The sequence below is a fragment of the Haliotis rufescens genome, unplaced genomic scaffold, assembly GCF_023055435.1.
Source record: "Haliotis rufescens isolate VD_foot unplaced genomic scaffold, xgHalRufe1.0.p SCAF_14, whole genome shotgun sequence".
NCBI classification, from domain to species: domain Eukaryota; kingdom Metazoa; phylum Mollusca; class Gastropoda; order Lepetellida; family Haliotidae; genus Haliotis; species Haliotis rufescens.
Window position 1 is genome coordinate 3369582 of NW_025963824.1, and position 19119 is coordinate 3388700.

General features: G+C 45.9%; 1 protein-coding gene across 1 annotated transcript; it reads left to right on the plus strand.

The window, feature by feature from the left end:
* The first annotated feature begins 6679 nt into the window (after window positions 1-6679).
* LOC124127907 lies at window positions 6680-15066 on the plus strand. The gene is made up of 3 exons (XM_048395648.1): window positions 6680-6819; window positions 9081-9177; window positions 14919-15066. The coding sequence occupies exons 1-3, from the start codon at window positions 6690-6692 to the stop codon at window positions 15007-15009; spliced, it is 318 nt and encodes a 105-aa protein (XP_048251605.1). The 5' UTR covers window positions 6680-6689; the 3' UTR covers window positions 15010-15066.
* Window positions 15067-19119: the final 4053 nt, after the last annotated feature.

The following is a 19119-nucleotide window of genomic DNA, read 5'->3' on the forward strand; positions in this document are numbered from 1 at the left end:
AGATTATCTAAGCTGTTTCGAGGCTCCAAAGTGGTCGTCACATCGGTGAAATGTAAACAATGACACACACCCTCCTAAAAATGAAATGGTCTCTCCCTAAACAACGGAAACGGTGGTAACATGTCGAGAGCTGTCATGGGCAGATTTTAACACCGCCAATCTTTGTTCAGAAGTTTCATAAAGGGTCATCACCCTGTAAATCACACAGTAGACATTCGATACACTTTATCTTACTATGATGTCTTGGATAATCAGCACACAAGCAATGTGGTCTAAATGTTTCACTGTGTTTCCTTCCTACGAGGAAGAATAAATCTTTCAGCTGCATGGTTGTCGTTATAATAATTTTCAAGATCACTCAGCATTAGAGGGATTAAAAAGGGCTTGTCGGTTCGGAGTCTGAGTGGGGTATCCGTGATAAACTGAGGCATGGTATCTTAGTGGCCTAGCACTCACTCACTCACTCACTCACTCAGTCACATATTTACACTCAGTCACATATTTACACTCACTCACATATTTACACTCACTCCCTCACTCCCTCACATATTTACGCTCACTCACTCACTCACTCACATGCATAAAATCGACCTCACCTTACATGTTTCATTGTTTGTTTAACAACACTCAGCTACGTCTCGGCAGATAGGGTGACGCAGCGACCACAAAGTATGACCGCATACCCAATTATAAATAGTATGATTTTTTTAAGACGGCGAGCAGTGCCTGCCTATATTCAAGAAACACTGTTTTACCTGGGACTCACTCTGTTTATATCAGTGGACTACTACTACTACTGCATAACAACCCTTTGAGTCAGCGAGTGGCTCTACACCCCGTACCTACGCGCAGAGGTCAACATATATTGCAGTCAAGCGTCAATACCACATCATATCCAGCCATTATGTCAGAAAATAAAGTTGCTGATGTTTAACAGTATTTCAAAAGTCTAAACGAAACGAAATATGTAAAAAAGGAAGGGGTGCAATCATCAAAAAATACTTTGCTGTGTCATCTAAAATATATTATTTGTGTCCGACATTCACAGACTGTTGCACAATTAGTATCAAAACATTTGTATTCTTCAAAACAAATGGGGGAGTCATTTGAGCCTGAGGAGTGATTTGAGCCTCCTACACCGGCGCCTTCACTACTAGAATGCCCAGTAGAACATAGCTGTATTCTCAGTGCCCTGCACCGCCACCCGGAGTACGCTTTTAAAACTTGTTTACATACAACCCGATCACAGTCTCAGATTGGAGCGATAGGGGAGTACAGGGATTTCATCACAAGGCTGCCCAATAGAACCCAACTCTCCCTGTTCTCTGCAGGACAACCTGATGTTTGCTGAAACTTAGGGATTACAGCGCACAGGTCATAAACCAGTGGAAGTGAAGCAACGTCTGTCGCCGAGAGTCCTTGGATGGGTGACCGTGTTTGTCAGATTGCCTCCTGCACGTCCTGATAGTTGTTATGGCTTCAGTCCTGCTCCACAATGAAGCACATGCAATATAATTAACCATCAAGGCCAGGGAACAACCAGGTTATATTGGGTGTAAAATGTAAATTGGCAAATCACTGCTACTCAATGTGGTATACTACATGTGGTGTCTCCATAGCCAAGTGCCTTTGTTCGAATTATGTCTCTGTTCACTAAGCAGTGAATGGGTACCCGGTAGGATGAGATAGTAATGTGACTCACAGACAGCTTGGGTTGTATACTCCCTAGGAACATGAAAAAGAAAACCCCGTTCCCACTGACCCATTGACCGGGGAGCGATAATATAACTTCACCAATAATATAACACATATTCGAATATATGAAATAATATCCCATTGTGCCATATATGTAGATGAGGCAATATATGAAATAGTGCCTCTTTGTACTATATACGACGACGAAACAAAAGATGAAATAATGCCCCTTGTGGAATGTATGTTGACGGGGCAATATATGAAATAATATCCCTTTGTACCACATAGGTTACAAAACAATATTTGAAATACTGTCCTTTTGTGACGTTTATGTAGACTTGTATATGCCCTTGTGCCATGTATGTTGACGGGGCAATATTATGCTACAAAACAATATTTGAAATACTGTCCTTTTGTGACATTTGTCTCTTGTACCATATACTTTGACAAAACAAAGGATGAAACAATGTTGCTTTGTAGTGAGTGAGTTGGGTTTAACGCCACTTCTCACATTATTCCATTCATATAACGGCGTGTCAGCTTAATGTGGGAGGAAAGCCCGAAAGTGATGCAGGTCTCAGACGTTTACCACTTCGGTGAGTCGGGTATGGTGCTGACAAACCTAGAAACATAATCTGGGCGCACCGGGATTCGAACCCACAATCATAGGTTTCTGGCGTGCACAAGGGACGCAACTCTGCATAGCGAATCGTGGCGCCTTATACGACTGGGTCACCCGTGCCCCCTGTCCCTTTGTAACTATATGCAGACAAGGCGATGTATGAAATAATGTCCCTTTGTAACATATATGGTCTCTTTGTACTATATATTACTACGAGACAAGGTATGAAATAATGTCCCTTCGTGCCATATATGTAGACGAAACAATCTGGGAAACAATGTCATTTTGGATCGTACACATAGACAAAACAAGGTATGATATTGTCCCTTTGTGCAATATACTGCTGAGTCTCTGGGCTAACGGGGTTTCGCTGTATTAGATGCAAGATTCAGAAGCTATCTGACGGGACGTCAAATGGATGTCTTCAATTGCCCATGACGTACAGTCCGGGCGCGTCTCAATAATGTTGTGCTATCAATAACTGTGAGGTCTGTAAGCTCTAATTCCTTGAGCCATGGGTCGCCTGGCCGCTGTCGTCTATCCATATGCATTAGGGCTTTGGTCGCTGATGACGTCACTGTCAGGAATCTATTCTACTGATGCAAAGTACGCAAGTACCAGACTTCGTTGGACTTCGTTAACCCTGGATCTGCACGTTCTTGGTGTCTGTCTGATGTCTGGACGGTCTGTCTGTAACGTTGCATCAGGTTAGTTACATCAACAAGACATTCGAACAATGCGGGTATGGGTGACTCTCATCTGTATCACACCAAGGGCCCGCCCGCGTTGCTCGTGTGTACACTCATCAGTCGTTGCATTTCTTTTTTTATCAGTCGTAAACGCTCGAGACCTTAGGTTTTCACCCACGTTCATGAAACCGCATTGTTTTAATAGCTGTTCCAGATATGTTTTTTAAACTACTACATACACGTCTTGCGTGTAAAGTCTATGTATATTGCATCATCGTAACATTTAACAGTTATAGCTCAGAGATCGGCTCAAATAATCCCGCGATTCACTGGCGTTCACGTCATCAAAAAGTGTGTAGTTCATTCTGAGATTGTTTCATGCTTTAAATCCACTAAAGTAAAAATATTATTTTCAACAAAAATACATGTATTTCGGGAAGTGACGTCACCAGGATTACAATCTCTTTCCAAATCAGTTACAGAAATAACAGACTCAAATTATAGTTTTTGGGCCAAGTGAGTTTTATTAATGATTCCACAGTCGTATATCTCAGATTTTATTTTAATTACCTTGGATTTTTAAGCAGATTAATTAAGCAAAAGCTAGAATTTGTAGAAATTGATTAACTATCTGTCAAAACTGACAAGATTTCCATTGACTTTTATTATTGGTATTTATTATAATTTTCTTTTAAATAAGTTTTTTACAATATCTCTTTGAAACTGAATGTTGGCATTGGACATCAAACATCCTTAAGACCACGCCTCAATCCCAAACCCGTTACACTTAACTTTAACAATGTGAAGACGATCTGTTAATATTCCAGTTGGGCCAAGAAAATCCAGTCATGAATATTATGAGCAACGATCCACGCCAATGAGATGCCATGACGCTATCAACTGAGCCTTGATCAACCAAGTCAATAAGTCTTTACGAACAACATACTGACAGGTTGCTGTGGACACACCCAATGATATGTCATGACGCCATCAACTGAGCCTTGATCAACCAACTCAATAAGTCTTTACGAACAACATACTGACAGGTTGCTGTGGACACACCCAATGAGATGCCATGACGCCATTAACTGAGCCTTGATCAACCAACTCTTTAAGTCTTTACGAACAACATACTGACAGGTTGCAGGGGACACACCCAATGAGATGCCATGACGCTATCAACTGAGCCTTGATCAACCAAGTCAATAAGTCTTTACGAACAACATACTGACAGGTTGCTGTGGACACACCCAATGATATGTCATGACGCCATCAACTGAGCCTTGATCAACCAACTCAATAAGTCTTTACGAACAACATACTGACAGGTTGCTGTGGACACACCCAATGAGATGCCATGACGCCATTAACTGAGCCTTGATCAACCAACTCTTTAAGTCTTTACGAACAACATACTGACAGGTTGCTCTGGACACACCCAATGAGATGCCATGACACCATCAACTGAGCCTTGATCAACCAACTCAATAAGTCTTTACGGACAACATACTGACAGATTGCAGGGGACACACCCAATGAGATGCCATGACACCATCAACTGAGCCTTGATCAACCAACTCAATAAGTCTTTACGAACAACATACTGACAGGTTGCTGTGGACACACCCAATGAGATGCCATGACGCCATTAACTGAGCCTTGATCAACCAACTCTTTAAGTCTTTACGAACAACATACTGACAGGTTGCTCTGGACACACCCAATGAGATGCCATGACACCATCAACTGAGCCTTGATCAACCAACTCAATAAGTCTTTACGGACAACATACTGACAGATTGCAGGGGACACACCCAATGAGATGCCATGACGCCATTAACTGAGCCTTGATCAACCAACTCAATAAGTCTTTACGAACAACATACTGACAGGTTGCAGGGGACACACCCAATGAGATGCCATGACACCATCAACTGAGCCTTGATCAACCAACTCAATAAGTCTTTACGGACAACATACTGACAGGTTGCTGTGGACACACCCAATAAGATGCCATGACGCCATTAACTGAGCCTTGATCAACCAACTCAATACGTCTTTACGGACAACATACTGACAGGTTGCTGGGGACACACCCAATGAGGTGTAAGAAATGTAGACGTTTCTGTGCTGGTTGTCTGTGGTTGGTTACAGTGAGTTCAGGCGTTGTCTGTTACACAAGTCGTAACTTTGTTTCCTCCATTAATGTTAGCAGACTGTAGCAACTGCGTGCCATGGCATAGTGTGCTCACCGAGTTCGTCGCGCTACATGATACCGTAACCGACGTGAATCGACGGCCTGGGGTGTGCTATGGCCGTGGGTCGGACATGGCGGAGGAAGAGCAATAGCAGCCGGTAAGTACGTTTTGCTAAATGCCGTACGCTGAGCAATAGGTGTACATTGTTACGTGTCCATTACTACATTAAAACAATATGTTAACCCAAAAATATGTACGCAAAAGAACCAACGAATGGGATACAATAAACACTTGTATAACAATATTTACTAGGTTTACAAATAAACACAAATTACTGCACAGCAATTACAATGGCAGTACACAATAGAGTCGAATGACAGTATATAACATGATGGCAGTGGTTAGTAACAAACACGAAAAATGCAGTGGTGACAGAAGAAGTCAATAATAGTATATTCACCCAGGGGCGACAGTGGTCAAGCTTCAAGGCAGGGAATCCAGGGTGATGATTGATCTTCACACGAAAGCTGGTCTAGATGTAATGAAATGCGTGAAAGAGACAAGGGACACGCTCTCAGCCCCTTGTGTGCTGTGACCCTTAAATATCCTTGGGTAGAATAGGTCTTCAGCAACCCACTCGATTATTTACAAACCGTCGTTTTATAGCTGGAATATTGCTGACTGCGGCGTTGAACAACAAACCAAATGTAACTTTGCTACTGGACATTTCTACACAGTGCCCTCCCCAGTCTAGCGGCACTAGAACATTACAGAATAGTCAACATAAGTCCACGGTATGCCGGAAATTTACACACAACTAAAGCATCTAAATAAAGTAACTTCCTAAAAACTGCTTACATCAAACAGTACTATATTCCTGACAACTAATCACTGTCCAAACACAATGCAATGAACGTCTACCGAATCTCAACAGAAACAATGTAAGACAGCTACAATCAATACCCTGCCAACAACATGTGGTTATGAAACTTTTCAACGATTGCTCATTTCTTTGTTCAGAGAAGGACAAATTTGTGACACAGTGGTTTGCCTAGGACATAAGAGATGGTTGACATCATCTTGCCATATTTCTTCCCATGCAATAATATTCAAATATTCGACAAGTTTAATGAAACAGTTTCATCGAAGATTGAGGTGGACACGCCATCTTGCTTAACAGTAATGAAAGAGCGATGTTACCAAGGATACGTTAGCTCACGAGGGGCAAAACTTGAACAGCGCGACGACATCAGTCCATTATGACGTAACTTAAAACGTGCACTTTATAGCAGGACAGAGAACACACAGCCGGCGCTTTGGATCTGATAGCCAAGCATTTTAGAATTCACAGCTTTTGAGGTGCGGTCGAGCATGCGCTTTCGACGAGGATTTTAAATTGCGCAATACAGTCTTATGGTAGACATTTGGAGGCATTGTTTGTATATTGTTTTCAAGCAATCCCAGGCCCAGGACATGGCAGAGTATATGATTAGAGATAATCTTGACCTGCGTCCTTATCGATGTTGGCGTTACGTGTGGGTCACACCTGCACACTTCCCAGGACAGACGCAACAGCTAACAATGGACATGAGAATTATCCTGCTTGTGGTATTCAGTAAGTTGAACATTTTAAAGTTTTGATTGGTTGCGTGTGATCTCATGCAATATGTAAGGGTCCATAGATGCATCAGTATATCGTCAATAAATCTAATTTAAAACAAAGCATTTAGTCTGACCAGTCTCGCGCTATCGATATTGTAGTGAGTGAGTGAGTTTGATTTTACGCCGCTTTTAGCAATATTCCAGCAATATCACGGCGGGGGACACCAGAAATGGGCTTCACACATTGTACCCATGTCGGGAATCGAACCCGGGTCTTCGGCGTGACGAGCGAACGCTTTAACCACTAGGCTACTCGACCGCCCCTCGATATTGTACAACTTATAGCCTATGCAACACTGGGAAACTGTTTTTAAGGAATATAAATGAAAATAGCTTTGTATTTCCAACTATTTAAGGCTGCATGGTTGCATCGTGATGTTGAATGAAGTCTGCAAGCTCCTTGACACGTATTTCATTTCTATGAGGCGATTGCTACATTCTCACAAATGTATCTATACACATGCACAAAAGTTAAGCGCCACCATATTCATAGTCTCTTGATTTCACGTGTGGGAATCAGAAATACGAAATATGATGATGTATGACTAAATTAGGCTTCGATAGTTTCATGAACCCAAATTTGTCCAGATACCACAAGGAAAGCGGGCTTTACGTTTTGCTGCAGTTCCCCTACCCTATAGATAGTGAGTGGGGCACGGGTGGCCCAGTCGTCTAAGTCGCCGCGATTCGCTGTGCAGAGTTGCGTCACTTGGGCACTTCAGAAACCTATGATTATGGGTTCGAATCCCGGTTCGCCCCGATTATGTTTCTAGGTTTGTCAGCACCATACCCGTGCTCGTGGGTTTCACCGAAGTGATAAACGTCTGAGTCCTGCATCACTTCGGGCTTTCCTCCCTTAATTAAGCTGACACGCCGCGATATAACTGGAATACTAATAAAAGCGGCGTTAAACCCAACTCACTCACTCACTCACTATAACTAGTGAAATTCAAGTTTCAGACACGTGGTTGCATTTTGCTCCTGTGTGAGATTCCCCTTCAAATAGAAGTTGAAAATCACCCATGGTGAGGAGAAAGTTAACGAACGCTGAAAGATGGCAAGTGATAGGCATAAAAAATGCTGGCATGTCATGCAGGATCATTGCAAGACAAATGGGTCGTCATCACAGTGTTATCAATCGTTTGATTGTCAAACATTGTCAAACCAATGATGCCAATGACAGGCATAGCTCTGGTAGGCCACGAAAGACCTCTAACAGAGAGGATAGACGTCTTTTCAGGATAGTCAGACGAAATCCATTTGCCACTTCAACAGATTTATGATTGCAGTGGATTACCCATCAGAGACTTCGACGATGACCGTAAGGCGGCGCCTCAGAGCAGCTTGTTATAATGCCTGAAGACCAGTTAAACGTCCTCAAATGACTGAGAGGCACATGCGGAATCGTCTGATATGGTGTCGTGCCCCTAGTCGATGGAACTTGGCCAACTGGAGAAGGATCCATTGGTCTGCCGAGTGTCGATTGCTACTACAAACTGTTGATGGTCGAAAACGTGTTTGGTGGCAACGTAACACTCGTTTTGCACCAAGGAACATCCAGGAGACCTTAGCATGTGGCGGGAGTCTGTCATGATATGGGGTTGTGTTTCCTTTCGGCTGCAAACTTCCGCTGGTGAAAATTCGTGGAAACCTGAATGGCCAACAGTACCAAGATGCCGTTCTTCGTCCAGTGGTAGTCCCTCATTTTGACAACCATCCTCTTCAGACAAGACCTGTTTACATGGACGACAATCCTAGACCACACGGATCTCGGGCAGTTTTGGCTTATTTGCGTAAAGAAGCTATTGGCACTCTTCCTTTGCTGGCCTGCAGTCCGGATCTTAATCCGAGCATCTCTGGGACATTCTTGGCCGGAAAATCAGACATCGTGATCCCCTGGGCCTCAGAAATACATTCATCGAATTGTAATGAGTATGAGGCATAGGGTTGTAGCTGTGGTCAATGTCCGTGGATTATACAAACTTTACTGACGTTTCTGTCTTGCAATAGGGTGTCTATGTGACACCTGATATGGTCTGCTGATATCATGACAGTTACATCACAAAAAAACTTTGAAGTGCCAAAAGTAACAGCTCACAAATATGGTGGGTGGCGCCTAACTTTTATGCATGTGTAAATGATAAATGTACATGACGGGAGACGCTGTGAACATCCAGATGCATGATTCTACCTCCATGATATGTTCTGTCTAAGGTGTGACAATGGCGTGGGGAGAACCTGTGGCCATGACACACTCGTCAGACTGTCCGGAAGCTGAAGTGTGTCCACTCCACCCCGAGGCCAAGTGCTAGTAAGTACAAGGAGGTACCTACCACTAGGTGTGTCCTCTCCACCCCCAGGCCAAGTGCTAGTATGTACAGGGGGGTATCTACCACTAGGTGTGTCCACTCCACCCCCAGGCCAAGTGCTAGTAAGTACAGGGGGGTATCTACCACCAGGTGTGTCCACTCCACCCCCAGGCCAAGTGCTAGTAAGTACAGGGAGGTATCTACCACTAGGTGTGTCCACTCCACCCCCAGGCCAAGTGCTAGTAAGTACAGGGAGGTATCTACCACTAGGTGTGTCCTCTCCACCCCGAGGCCAAGTGCTCGTAAGTACAGGGAGGTATCTACCACTAGGTGTGTCCTCTCCACCCCGAGGCCAAGTGCTCGTAAGTACAGGGAGGTATCTACCACTAGGTGTGTCCTCTCCACCCCGAGGCCAAGTGCTCGTAAGTACAGGGAGGTATCTACCACTAGGTGTGTCCTCTCCACCCCGAGGCCAAGTGCTCGTAAGTACAGGGAGGTATCTACCACCAGGTGTGTCCTCTCCACCCCGAGGCCAAGTGCTCGTAAGTACAGGGGATATCTACAACTAGGTGTGTCCACTGGACACCCAGGCCAAGTGCTAGTAAGTACAGGGAGGTATCTACCACTAGGTGTGTCCTCTCCACCCCCAGGCCAATTTTTAGTAAGTACAGGGAGGTATCTACCACCAGGTGTGTCCACTCCACCCCCAGGCCAATTGCTAGTAAGTACAGGGAGGTATCTATCACTAAGTGTGTCCTCTCCATCCCCAGGCCAAGTGCTGGTAGGTACATGGAGGTATCTACCACCATGTGTGTCCACTCCACCCCGAGGCCAACTGCTAATAAATACAGGGAGGTATCTACCACTAGGTGTGTCCACTCCACCCCAAGGCCAAGTGCTCTTAAGTGAGTGAGTGAGTGAGTATGGTTTTACGCCGCTTTTAGCAATATTCCAGCAACATCACGAAGGGGGACACCAGAAATGGGCTTCACACATTGTACATATGTCGGGAATCGAACCCGGGTCTTCGGCGTGACGAGCGAACGCTTTAACCACCAGGCTACCCGACCGCCCCTGCTCGTAAGTACAGGTAGGTTTCTTCCACTAGGTGTGTCCTCTCCACCCCCAGGCCGAGTGCTAGTATGTATAGGGGGGTATCTACCACTAGGTGTGTCCTCTCCACCCCCAGGCCAAGTGCTAGTAAGTACAGGGAGGTATCTACCACTAGGTGTGTCCACTCCACCCTCAGACCAAGTGCTAGTAAGTGCAGGGAGGTATCTACCAATAAGTGTGTCCTCTCCACCCCCAGGCCAGGTGCTAGTAAGTACAGGGGGGTATCGACCACTAGGTGTGTCGACTCCACCCCCAAAGCCAAGTTCTAGTAAGTACAGGGAGGTATCTACCACTAGGTGTGTCCTCTCCACCCCAAGGCCAAGTGCTAGTAAGTACATGGAGGTATCTACCACCAGGTGTGTCCACTCCACCCCCAGGCCAAGTGCTAGTAAGTACAGGGAGGTATCTACCACTAGGTGTGTCCACTCCACCCCCAGGCCAAGTGCTAGTAAGTACAGGGAGGTATCTACCACTAGGTGTGTCCTCTCCACCCCGAGGCCAAGTGCTCGTAAGTACAGGGAGGTATCTACCACTAGGTGTGTCCTCTCCACCCCGAGGCCAAGTGCTCGTAAGTACAGGGAGGTATCTACCACTAGGTGTGTCCTCTCCACCCCGAGGCCAAGTGCTCGTAAGTACAGGGAGGTATCTACCACTAGGTGTGTCCTCTCCACCCCGAGGCCAAGTGCTCGTAAGTACAGGGAGGTATCTACCACCAGGTGTGTCCTCTCCACCCCGAGGCCAAGTGCTCGTAAGTACAGGGGATATCTACAACTAGGTGTGTCCACTGGACACCCAGGCCAAGTGCTAGTAAGTACAGGGAGGTATCTACCACTAGGTGTGTCCTCTCCACCCCCAGGCCAATTTTTAGTAAGTACAGGGAGGTATCTACCACCAGGTGTGTCCACTCCACCCCCAGGCCAATTGCTAGTAAGTACAGGGAGGTATCTATCACTAAGTGTGTCCTCTCCATCCCCAGGCCAAGTGCTGGTAGGTACATGGAGGTATCTACCACCATGTGTGTCCACTCCACCCCGAGGCCAACTGCTAATAAATACAGGGAGGTATCTACCACTAGGTGTGTCCACTCCACCCCAAGGCCAAGTGCTCTTAAGTGAGTGAGTGAGTGAGTATGGTTTTACGCCGCTTTTAGCAATATTCCAGCAACATCACGAAGGGGGACACCAGAAATGGGCTTCACACATTGTACATATGTCGGGAATCGAACCCGGGTCTTCGGCGTGACGAGCGAACGCTTTAACCACCAGGCTACCCGACCGCCCCTGCTCGTAAGTACAGGTAGGTTTCTTCCACTAGGTGTGACCTCTCCACCCCCAGGCCGAGTGCTAGTATGTATAGGGGGGTATCTACCACTAGGTGTGTCCTCTCCACCCCCAGGCCAAGTGCTAGTAAGTACAGGGAGGTATCTACCACTAGGTGTGTCCACTCCACCCTCAGACCAAGTGCTAGTAAGTGCAGGGAGGTATCTACCAATAAGTGTGTCCTCTCCACCCCCAGGCCAGGTGCTAGTAAGTACAGGGGGGTATCGACCACTAGGTGTGTCGACTCCACCCCCAAAGCCAAGTTCTAGTAAGTACAGGGAGGTATCTACCACTAGGTGTGTCCTCTCCACCCCGAGGCCAAGTGCTAGTAAGTACAGGGGGGTATCTACAACTAGGTGTATCAACTCGACCCCCAGGCCAAGTGCTAGTAAATACAGGAAGGTATCTACCACTAGGTGTCTCCACTCCACCCCGAGGCCAATTGCTAGTAAGTACAGGGAGGAATCTACCACCAGGTGTGTCCACTCCACCCCCAGACCAATTGCTAGTAAGCACAGGGAGGTATCTACCACTAGGTGTGTCCACTCCACCCCCAGGCCAAGTGCTAGTAAGTACAGGGAGGTATCTACCACTAGGTGTGTCCTCTCCACCCCCAGGCCAAGTGCTAGTAAGTACAGGGAGGTATCTACCACTAGGTGTGTCCACTCCACCCCCAGGCCAAGTGCTAGTAAGTACAGGGAGGTATCTACCACTAGGTGTGTCACTCCACCCCCAGGCCAAGTGCTAGTAAGTACAGGGAGGTATCTACCACTAGGTGTGTCCTCTCCTGCCCCAGGCGAAGTACTAGTAAGTATAGGAAGGTATCTACCACTAGGTGTGTCCACTCCACCCCCCAGGCCAAGTGCTAGTAAGTATAGGGAGGTATCTACCACTAGGTGTGTCCTCTCCACCCCCAGGCCAAGTGCTAGTAAGTACAGGGAGGTATCTACCACTAGGCGTGTCCTCTCCACCCCTAGGCCAAGTGCTAGTAAGTACAGCGAGGCATCTACCACTAGGTGTGTCCTCTCCACCCCCAGGCCAGGTGCTAGTAAGTATAGGGAGGTATCTACCACTAGGTGTGTCCACTCCACCCCCCAGGCCAAGTGCTAGTAAGTAAAGGGAGGTATCTACCACTAGGTGTGTCCTCTCCACCCCCAGGCCAAGTGCTAGTAAGTACAGCGAGGTATCTACCACTAGGTGTGTCCACTCCACCCCCAGGCCAAGTGCTAGTAAGTACAGGGAGGTATCTTCCACTAGGCGTGTCCTCTCCACCCCTAGGCCAATTGCTAGTAAATACAGGAAGGTATCTACCACTAGGTGTCTCCACTCCATCCCCAGGCCAATTGCTAGTAAGTACAGGGAGGTATCTACCACTAGGTGTGTCCACTCCCACCCCCAGGCCAAGTGCTAGTAAGTACAGGGAGGTATCTCCCACTAGGTGTGTCCTCTCCACCCCAAGGCCAATTGCTAGTAAGTACAGGGAGGTATCTACCACCAGGTGTGTCCAATCCACCCCCAGACCAATTGGTAGTAAGTACAGGGATGTATCTACCACTAGGTGTGTCCACTCCACCCCCAGGCCAATTTTTAGTAAGTACAGGGAGGTATCTACCACTAGGTGTGTCCACTCCACCCCCAGGCCAAGTGCTACTAAGTACATGGAGGTATCTACCACTAGGTGTGTCCTCTCCACCCCCAGGCCAAGTGCTAGTAAGTACAGGGAGGTATCTACCACTAGGTGTGTCCACTCCACCCCCAGGCCAAGTGCTACTAAGTACATGGAGGTATCTACCACTAGGTGTGTCCTCTCCACCCCAAGGCCAGTTGCTAGTAAGTACATGGAGGTATCTACCACCAGGTGTGCTCTCTCCACCCCCAGGCCAAGTGCTAGTAAGTACAGGGAGGTATCTACCACTAGGCGTGTCCTCTCCACCCCTAGGCCAAGTGCTAGTAAGTACAGCGAGGCATCTACCACTAGGTGTGTCCTCTCCACCCCCAGGCCAAGTGCTAGTAAGTATAGGGAGGTATCTACCACTAGGTGTGTCCACTCCACCCCCCAGGCCAAGTGCTAGTAAGTAAAGGGAGGTATCTACCACTAGGTGTGTCCTCTCCACCCCCAGGCCAAGTGCTAGTAAGTACAGGGGGTATCTACCACTAGGTGTGTCCACTCCACCCCCAGGCCAAGTGCTAGTAAGTACAGCGAGGTATCTACCACTAGGTGTGTCCTCTCCACCCCCAGGCCAAGTGCTAGTAAGTATATGGAGGTATCTACCACCAGGTGTGTCCACTCCACCCCCCAGGCCAAGTGCTAGTAAGTAAAGGGAGGTATCTACAACTAGGTGTGTCCTCTCCACCCCCAGGCCAAGTGCTAGTAAGTACAGGGAGGTATCTACCACTAGGCGGGTCCTCTCCACCCCCAGGCCAAGTGTTAGTAAGTACAGGGAGGTATCTACCACTAGGTGTGTCCACTCCACCCCGAGGCGAAGTGCTAGTAAGTACAGAGAGGTATCTACCACTAGGCGTGTCCTCTCCACCCCCAGGCCAAATGCTAGTAAGTACAGGGAGATATCTACCACTAGGTGTGTCCTCTCCATCCCCAGGCCAAGTGTTAGTAAGTACAGGGAGATATCTACCACTAGGTGTGTCCTCTCCACCCCCAGGCCAAGTGCTAGTAAGTACCTTGAGGTATCTACCACTAGGTTTGTCCACTCCACCCCCAGGGAAAATGCTAGTAAGTACCTTGAGGTATCTACCACCAGGTGTGTGCTCTTAACCCATTTTTTATTATGTTTGATATGTTTGCCATAGGGAGGCATTATATCAGGAGTTAAGCACTATTTGATGCCTCATTGTGTCTGGATAAGAGAGACATGATATCAGGAGTTAAGCACTATTTGATGCCTCATTGTGTCTGGATAAGAGAGACATGATATCAGGAGTTAAGCACTATTTGATGCCTCATTGTGTCTGGATAAGAGAGACATGATATCAGGAGTTAAGCACTATTTGATACCTCATTGTGTCTGGATAAAAGAGACATTATATCTGGAGTTAAGTATTATTTGATACCTCATTGTGTCTGGATAAGAGAGACATTATATCGGGAGTTGGGTATTATTTGATACCTACTTGTGTCTGGATAAGAGAGACATTATAACTGGAGTTAAGTATTATTTGATACCTCATTGTGTCTGGATAAGAGTAATATTATGTCGGGAGTTAAGTATTATTTGATACCTACTTGTGTCTGGATAAGAGAGACATTATATCTGGAGTTAAATTATATTTGATACCTCATTGTGTGTTGACAGCAAGGACTGCTGGACACTGCGTGGTCTGAACGAGTGCACTTTTCATTTCTATGACGACCAGGACAGGAGAGTTGTTTGCTTTTTTCAATAAAGCAAGACGCCCAGCTGAAGAAACATGTATTTGACAATACACCATGAGGAATTTGTATTAATGTGTCATGATTCATGTGTTAGCTTACGTCATCGCGATCAAGACCGCCTCCGTGGTCTAGTGGTAGAGCGTCCGCCCGGAGAGCGGAAGATCCGGGGTTCGATCCCCGGCCGCGTCAAACCAAAAGTCGTTAAAAGAAGGTACTTGTTGTTACCCTGTCTGGTTCTCGGGATTAAGGTGCTAAAACAAGGACTGGTCGGCTCGGAGTCAGTATACTATGACTGAGTGGGTATTCATGTTAAACTGCGACATGGTATCTCAGTCGGCTAGCACACTAAATCGGCATGAGTCCGGACTAGCCACACACACACACACACACACGTGCATGCACGTAGCTATATAAGTGCAAAATTGGTTGAAGCGGTGTTAAACCCTATTTCACCTCACCTCATCGCGACCAGCACTGGCAGGATCACGTGTCCAGGAAACTGTCAATCGTTTTCAGCAGAACATACATTCAATAGTCCGCCAGGAGAATCACATTACATGCATCTACCACAAGACGGATCCCCCTGACGTCATACCTCAGATAACACTATGGAAGAAAACAGCGCTTAGCTTCACAGTGCAAATGTTACGCAAAGGGAGATTACTCGTGTTGCTCTAATAACAGCTCTTTTGCCAGAACACTTCAAATTGGCTCAAGTCCCCTGAAAAGCCTGCCCTCCGCAGTTACTGACTCCATTTGCCGTAAAGGGCAAATAGTGGTTTAAATTAAATCCGTGGTCTAACCAGCTGAATTGTTGGTTAATCACCACTTGGCAATGACAGACCTTCTTTTTTCGTATCATCTTGATGATAGAACTATCCAGTGAGATTGGAACCCGCAAAGTCCGCTCGGAACGTTGACGAAAGTAGTCTTCTGCAACGGCGACATGGGAAAACACTTGTGAAAATAACAACTAAATATTTAGTTACATCAGGACTAATTGCTTATCCGTTTATGAACTGCGAAATATGTTTCATGCATATTTTATACATAGTTTCTCTATGCATTCTAGTATTTGTACAGTACTTGTGATTTGGTAGTTTTTCGTTCAACGAAACGAGCAGATAGAAACGAAATTACTGTTATCTTGATTAGGTCAACGTTTGCTCACAATAGGCTCATCGACATGAGCAAGTAATATTTAGGCGAGGTGCACGTGCGGTAGGCTCGGGGAACATATTTCACGTGCTTCACGCGGGGCCGACTCACACAGTGTTCTCGCAGTTGAGCATGGAGTTTCTCCATAGCTTTCAAAATACCTTTAACAAAACAATGTTTTGTTTAGCATTTTAGGTGCTATAAATGTGGACATGTATGTTAGACCACTAGGACCCAAGTGTCGTTGAAATAGTTGATTAATTGATTTAATTAACCATTTCAACGAGTAATCGAGTTGGGTTTAACGCCGCTTTTAACAGTATTCCAGTCATATCGCGGCGTGTCAGCTTAATGTGGGAGGAAAGCCCGAAGTGATGCAGGTTTCAGACGTTTACCAGTTCGGTGAAACCCACGAGCACGGGTATGGTGCTGACAAACCTAGAAACATAATCGGGGCGAACCGGGATTCGAACCCACAATCATAGGTTTCTGGCGTGCCCAAGTGACGCAACTCTGCACAGCGAATCGCGGCGCCTTAGACGACTGGGCCACCCGTGTGAAAGTGATATCAACGATAAGACGCTGGGTCCGAGAAGGGGAAGCAGGTTCTGGCCTACCCGTAGCACCCGTCACTCACAACATATACGATAGCTACGCTATAAACCGCAAATAACAATGGAGAACGGAGTGTGGTTTATTTCACGATAAAACATTGTTCATTTTAAACTCTTCACAGGATAAATATTGTTGAATTCGCCATACTTCTAACCTTGTGTTTGATAGAGGCTTCAACTACTCTCGTTGGATGAAAGATTTATTATCAGGCACGACGATGCATGAATGTCAACAGACACATATATTCAAACATCAGGGGCAGTTAATTCTGATCATCATTTCCGGTTAACATGCACGTATAAAGGATATAATAGTGCAAATAAAACGTCCATAAAATATCAATACACAGTAACTTAAGTTTACATTCTAACAAATATTGTTGTCATTCATTCGATCTGATTCGAATCTCATGGACTCATTCAAAATCGTGCCGACAATATCAAGAGTTCACTAGTGAGTGAGTCAATCATCCACTCAACCACTTAGTGGCTCAGTCAATCACCCAATCAACGACTTAGTGAGTCAGTCAAACACCTAATCAATAACTTAGTGAGTCAGTCAAACACCCAATCAACCATCTCATGACTTGAGATTCGAACATGCGCTCGCAACTTGACGTAAATTGGACGACGTTATTTGTGAGAGGGAGTGTCTAGTGACTTGTTCCCCATAGATGCAGCTGGACGCAGATGAACGCTATGGCCGAACGATCGCACCCAAAATGGGGAGAGATATGACAATCGGTATTGGGAAAATATGTGTTGACAATTGACGTGTAAATTGTTAGAATGCCACACCTCGCCCCCTGTACATAAAATTGATTTGTCCGACATTGCCGAGGTCGGTTGTATTCGGGGAGACATCATTATGTAAATACGGGTAAATGTTTTAAAAAATTGTATAATTTATTGACAGCCTTAAAAAGGCTGAACAAATGTTGATATCTCATATAAGAAATAAACGACTCGTGGTCATTGTTTATCGTACAACAAAACACTGCAGGGAGAAAAAGTCCTGGCTTACCTGTCCACCCACTCTCACAATGTGTATATTAAAGTAACTGAATATTGCCTGACGCCACAGCATTACTCCAGACAGACGGCGGCGGCCTGCATACAATCGACACTTGTCCAGACAATCAAGTGACACGATAGCGTTTCCTTATTTTGTTCAAACTAAAAACGATGAGTTAATTTTGAATCCCGCCTGCTGTGTCACATGCAGAGATTCTGCTTCTGATAGGTAATGAAAAAGGTTTAAGACATACATTCGTTTGCAACACAGTCATGGCAGCTTTAATGCCTCAGCCTGACAATTTCTTTTGTATTTGACTCTGCACAGACAAATGTTACTGAGCTTATGATAAAACTCTCGTTCAATGATTTCTTATAGTCATGAAAAGGGCTGAATCCCTTTTATTTAATTTGGTTCTCAATGTCACAAGGAACAAGAATATGGCGCAAAGTGCAAAATAGGTGTGAACATGAGATGAATGGACCTATGAGGTGAGGTGAGGTGAGGTGAGGTGAGGTGAGGTGAGGTGAGGTGAGGTGAGGTGAGGTGAAATTGGGTTTAACGTCGCGTCCAAGATTATTGCACTTTTATAGCGCCGGCATGCACGAGTGTGTGTTTGTCCTAGTCCGGGCTGATGCCGATTTAAAGTGATAGCGGACTGAGATACCATGCCGCAGTTTAACATGAATAAGTATACTGACTCCGAGCCGACCAGTCCTTATTTTAGCCCATTAATGCCGAGCGCCAGACAGGTAACAAGAAGTACCATCCTTAAACGTCTTTTGGTATGACGCGGCCGGGGATCGAACCCTGGACCTTCCGCTATCCGGGCGGACGCTCTACCACTAGACCACGGAGGCGGCCAATGGGCCTATGGAAATCAGTAAAGACACCAGGTGTTCGCGAAAAGGTTAAGCACGTCCCTTATCACCCGCCACGCGCAGTTTGAATAAACAAGTAAGTGTTTGTTGCCCGACTTTGCACAGCAGTACTCCTGCGACCTGTAAACAACCAGATAATCAAGTGATCGATGAACCAGAAAATCCAGTGACACGACAGTACATTTACTGATTTTGTTGAAACTAATAAATAATAACAATATATTGATATTGAATCAAGCCTGCTGAATACAAGTCTCGGTCGATATATTTCGTTTGAAATCTCTGCTAAAAGAAGAGTCCGTCGTAAAACACAAACGTGTGTGAATTAAACAGAATCTGACAGAGATGTTACCCCGTGTCGGGGCGCACTGACCGCATGAGAAGGACATTACTTATGACGTCACGACCCAACCCAGGACCAAGCTCAATAATCGTGAGACGGGAAGCAAGACA

What these genes read in the sequence shown, in the direction of transcription:
- LOC124127907 (XM_048395648.1), top strand. Translation starts at nt 6,690, where the DNA reads ATGATTAGAGATAATCTTGACCTGCGTCCTTATCGATGTTGGCGTTAC. An exon ending in TATCCTGCTTGTGGTATTCA is followed by an intron (nt 6,820 to 9,080) that starts GTAAGTTGAACA and finishes GTTCTGTCTAAG; the next exon opens with GTGTGACAATGGCGTGGGGA. An exon ending in CACCCCGAGGCCAAGTGCTA is followed by an intron (nt 9,178 to 14,918) that starts GTAAGTACAAGG and finishes GTGTGTTGACAG; the next exon opens with CAAGGACTGCTGGACACTGC.